A 5,757-nucleotide genomic window follows, 5' to 3' on the forward strand; every position below is an offset into this window, starting at 1 on the left:
TTTTAAAATTTATGAAAAGTAATAAAATCAATATTATATTATGTAAAATGTATTATGGTTTAATAAAAGTTGAAATAATAATAGTATACTTATATTTTCAAAAATCTATATTAAATATATTGATAGATCTAGTTAAAATGTATCTTTAATCCTAACAATATATTTGCTAACCTAAATTAATGATATAATCAATTGTAATTATATATAAACTCTAACCTATTTCAAATATTAAATGAACGTTAATACTAACCCTAACCCTAACCCTAATTAAACATTAATCCTATGCCTAAACATACTTCAATTTTAAAAATAATGTAATCATAGCTAAAACTTGGTCCTATGTCAAAAGGTAGATAAAGTCTAACCCTAACTCATGTTAAATATTATCCCTAAACCTAACTGAATCCTAACCCCAAACCTATTGGCAACTCCAATTGTCACCATAGATAAATAAATAAAAAAATCATTTCGTTTTTGTTTCATCATTGTTAGTGTAAATCATGAATAGGTAGTATAAGGTTGGAAATGGTAAACAACAATCATATCTTTATGTTGTTTCAAAAATCACCCAAACCTCTATTCCATCCTCACAAAGAAATAATATGATGAAATCATATTTTATTACTGCGATTCACATCACATTATTTTTATTTATTATTTTTTAAATCATAGAATACATTTTGTCAATTATGAGTATTAATAATTGATACTAACAACTTTGAAGCTATATCTATTAAAGATTAAATTAACACATAATCAATTAAGTCTAAACGTGAACCTAATATCATCTTTACCTCAAGTGATATCTTGGAAATGCACTTGATGGACCACTATACATTACTATTAGAATTACTGGCTAACCAATATGTTGATGCTTATTGATCTACTATGTATGGTTAATATGGTTATGTAGAAGAAAATCTTTACACATATGAATTATATCAAGACACTTATGATGAATCTGAATTCTTGATTAAGGTGCATGATGGTATCACTTGCCATGCCACTTGTTCCATTGTTCTTCCAGTCAAAGTTGGATCACAACACTTAGAAATTCATTTTTCTATTATCCCTACCTCAAAATAATTTCATGTGATTTTCTGTCATCCTTGGCTCATATCCATGAAAGCAATCCCTTCCATAGTTCATAAGTATTTAAAGTTCCCATTTGAAGGACAAGAGTAAACTGTAAATCATAAGGGTTTCCATCCATAATCTATATGTGGAAATTTAACACTTTACTAATTTTAGCCTCAACAACCTCAACCAATCAAACCTCCTGAAGATAGCCTATTCTTGTCCTACAAGAGGTTCAATGTCATGATGATTGCTATGTTATCATTAGGTAATCATTTGTGACTCCCTTTAAGTGCTAGCCCTATAGATCCTTCAACATCTATGGATGTTGAAGTATCTCTTCCTACCCCATAGGTTATGAGTTAACCATATCCTAGATCAATAATCCTTCCTACTCCTAACATTCCTAAAGTGTATTCTACAGTTCAACCTCTGCCATCCTATAAAGTACAAAGAGGTAAACACCTAGCACCATCTATTACTCCTCCCATGTCTTAATCTTTAGAAGTTCCTTCCATCTCTCCTTTTGTTCCTATATCAACAAAAGAAAAGGACTCAAAGTTGAGTGATATCCAACATCATCCTATAGAAGCTTTGAATAATAACTAACAAAATCATGGTGTGACAGAATGCTAACAAAGACATCATGCTAAGGATAATGAGCTTTTTATAAGTGAATCTTCCTCCAAGCAATCAAAAGCCTATTTGGCCCTGCCTCCTCAACCTTCACCACTATCGCCCAGCTCCAGAGATGTTCCTTACCTATGCAAATCTCACCAAAAGTTGAATTTGTCGATTCAAAGGATTCTCATCTTCCTTCTACCAAATCATCTATAGTGATAAATTTGAATTATGATTTAGATAACATGGTTCAAATTGTTGAAAATGGTAATGAGTTTCCCTTAATATTTTTTAAAGCATTAACTCTAGCTACTAGTGACATGCAATATGATATGTCATTAGAGCATGGTACATGCTTTCCATGCTAGACATAGCTCTATCTTTTGTACTAGTCATATGTCCTTTAGCTTATTTTTCATCATCTCTAGATATTATAATGAGCAAGATTTGGAGACAAATAACTTGATAGACTACCTCGTTCATGCAACAACATTTTGTTTGTGTATTTTCTTGCATGTAATGTACTCTCCTATGATGTTCTTCATGGCATGTATTTTTTTTTGTTTAGGTTATCTTTGGATGACCCTTAAGGCTCTATTGGTATAAGGACACAAAGATATTGATCCTATTGTGATAATATTCTATTTGTATCTTGACTCTAATATTCATTGTGTACATGTTGTGTTGTAGATGTTCTGATGTGTTATCTTTTAAGGATAATTTACAAAGTGTTGAGGCTTTTTCATTTTACAATTTACTAAGCAATGTTCCACCTTCAACTGCCAAATTGAGTAAGAAGAGTTTGGAGATAAACACACAAGATGTGGATATGTAAATTTCTATTGGACCCTCTTGGCTAGCTTTTTATTTTTGCTAGTTACTATTTTTCTCTCATTATTTTTTGTTAGGAGTTGTGGAGTGTGTCCCCTATTTTTGTAGTCATTTGGCTATTTTTTAGACTTTGGTTTGCTACTTTTTTTAGATTTGAGTTTTGGGTCCTTGTAAAACCCGTTTATCTTAATCAAAAACTATATTTTCCTTCATACTTTCTTTAAGACTATTAAATCCTTATGCTATTGAAGATATATTACTAGGTGATTAATGATCTAACATCAGTTTTTAAAGTAACTAACATTTTTTATCAAAAGTTTGGTTAAATAAAAATTATCTCACTAAGATTGTGATTAATATCAATAGTACTCAATGTCAATTAGATTTGGAATTTATTTATTAACTTTTGAATAGGTAGTGATGGCATTCAACATCTTAGGAATCCAGGAAGATTCCCTTTATATAGGTAAGATGAGAAAGTGTCATATCTTTTACAATATAATTTGTTTGAGAAATATGGGCATAAAATTTGGTATTCAAGATTTAGGTTACATCACCATGAATGTTGGAAATCATTTGGATTATAAATTATAGTGATTATATAAAAAAATATTATATTGAAATTTATGAGTAATAAAAAATAATTTTATGATTTTTTAATATTATAAGATTGGAATTAGGATTTTAAGTATTGAAACTAATATTTTTGACTTAAAATTGTATTATCCTAAATATTAGTATTTAGATTTCACATTTAAATCAGTTTGTTTATATTATATACTAATAAATGTAGTTTCTACATTTTGATTTTATACCCCCAACTTTATATGTTCTCAGTTTACATTATAAATAATTATCTCTAACAGATGCAGTAATTCTTATTGTATACCCTCCATTAATATTTGAAATATAAAACTGTTATTTTTCCTTGCTCCTTGTACATTGCCAAATGTGACTTCATGTGACATTACATTTTAAATTGTATACAAAATTCTCATAAAAAATAAAATACTAAAACTTCTTTACATAAACTCTCTAATTTGAATACTAACTTTCAAAAATAATATAACAAAAAATTAACACAGAAAAAAGTAGAAAGAAATTAAACTATATAATAATCAAAATAAATTCAAGCATAAATATTTTATTAATAAGCATAAAATTTAATTCTTAATCCACTTCTTTTTTTTTTTTAAAAAGAGATTCAAAAACTAAACGTCAAAACATCAAAACCTACAAGTAGATAGCCAAAGGTATTTGAATATTATGACTATGCTAAACTCGTATAACATTAATAACATGAGTTAATGCAAACTGTTACAAATATGTTCAACTTGTATAACATGAACCAGATGGCTTAATGCAAACTCTTACATTTATTCAAGCATACTCATTATAATCTTTATTTGTATAAATTGTCCTTCATCCAGAATAGATTCAGAGAATCACATAAATAAATAAATAAATTCATAAAATGTCCACAAACTATTCAATTGAACTATGAAAATATTTTCCCAGTGACAAATCAGTCAGAATTATAATACTAAATCTATCCTTATAACGTTTTCAGTCATAAGCCCATTCAATTTCACGTCTAATTTCTTCAGCCTCTTCCTGAGTAAACTCATTTCTTATGCCAAATAACGCCACAATTTGCTCAGGTGATAAATCTCTGATCTTGTCAGCAACAGTATCACCTAAGAATTCGAAAAGTTCGTTTATTTTCAAGTAAGTAGAGGCCTGCACATCCCACACAATTAAACAAACAAACAAACTACAAGATGAGTTCTAAAATATAAAACTAACGTACAACTGAGAAATTTAAGGAGAAGTACAAATTGTGTATAAAATGTCAAAACATACCATAAGAAGATCATAAAGGGTTTTTTGATCAACATCCACAAACCGCTTATCCCAATTTTTCACTTCTTCTTCTGACCGGCCAGATTCTTTGGCTTCCAAATGATATTTGATGTATTCAATAACCTTTGCTAATATTGTGCTGGAAACATTGACAGGGAAAGTGGTGCCACTGCCTCCATGTTGTATGAAATCTTTAATGATCACCATCTGCAAAGCCACCTCATTATCCACCTCAAGCTCCACATTGTCTGAGCTCAATAATTTCACCTTGCCTGGCTCCGCCATCACTACTTTATTGCCTGCCGCAGAAAACTCTACAAGTACAAATGAAATTTAGGTTTGTAAGTCTATACAAAGTCCACAGTTGTTTATAGAACACTTAAATAATTGATATCTCATGTCTTGAATCTTTACATAGTTAACTGACGTACAAGAACATGTCATCTAGCAGCACAATGACATACCTTTCAAGGTGATTCTAAATACCAGATGTCTTTAGATACGAGAAAAGAGGAGAGAAAATAAAGATCAATTTGATAAGTAGCATAACAAAAGTTCACATTGTTCAAAGGAAGATCAAATAAAGCCACAAAACATTATTCACATTGTTCACATTGTTGATAACCTAAAACTTACACAAAACATTATAAAGCCACAAAATCCTCAATAGATTTATTTGTCTACTGTCATTTCTTAGTATATAACTCCAAGATTGCAAAATATTCAACTAGTGTAAACACTCCCCCATCACCATCAACCTTAAGCACATTTATTTTCTTATTTAATTTTCTATACATTAGTATTTAATTATAGAAATAGACTGTAAATAGACGATACTAATTTTATTATTTTATATATTTTCATATCATTAGAGTATTCTTGATATGTTTTACATCTTTTTAGCATGGACACTAGCTCAAAATGTCTGATCGGGGAGACTATACATTGTGACCTCATGCTTTACCACAAGAAGCTCTTTCCACTCAAGCCACCCCCCTACCTCAATTATTTCCTTATTGATTATATAACATGCTTATACAGTTTTTGATGTTATCGGCTTACAATTAATTTACTTATGATATTTAATCATACAAATAGCATCAACTAATCTATAGAAGCATTAAGTCACTTCTTACGCACATATTCTTTATATACATATTTGAAAACCAATTTATACTCGATATTGGATATTATTACTGCACTTCTCCATGATCCTCATATTTTAACTCTAGCCTACATCAAGTATCAATCCTATGCGGATTCAATCATGTATAATCAAGGAAATTGAGAGTAATTATGTAATCAAGGACTCAATAATTCAAGTTTCAACAATCATGATAAACTTTTATGTGTTTCTTCTTTATG

General features: G+C 29.4%; 1 protein-coding gene across 1 annotated transcript; it reads right to left on the reverse strand.

Annotated features, from left to right (window-relative positions):
- Positions 1-3,951: 3,951 nt before the first annotated feature.
- LOC131039580 (SKP1-like protein 1B) lies at positions 3,952-4,706 on the reverse strand. Its single transcript, XM_057972368.2, has 2 exons — positions 4,393-4,706; positions 3,952-4,269 (listed from the first exon to the last, which is right to left on the reverse strand). Exons 1-2 carry the CDS (start codon positions 4,675-4,677, stop codon positions 4,096-4,098), a joined length of 459 nt encoding a protein of 152 aa, XP_057828351.2. The 5' UTR covers positions 4,678-4,706; the 3' UTR covers positions 3,952-4,095.
- Positions 4,707-5,757: the final 1,051 nt, after the last annotated feature.

Source organism: Cryptomeria japonica, chromosome 5 (genome assembly GCF_030272615.1).
Source record: "Cryptomeria japonica chromosome 5, Sugi_1.0, whole genome shotgun sequence".
Taxonomy (NCBI): Eukaryota; Viridiplantae; Streptophyta; class Pinopsida; order Cupressales; family Cupressaceae; genus Cryptomeria; species Cryptomeria japonica.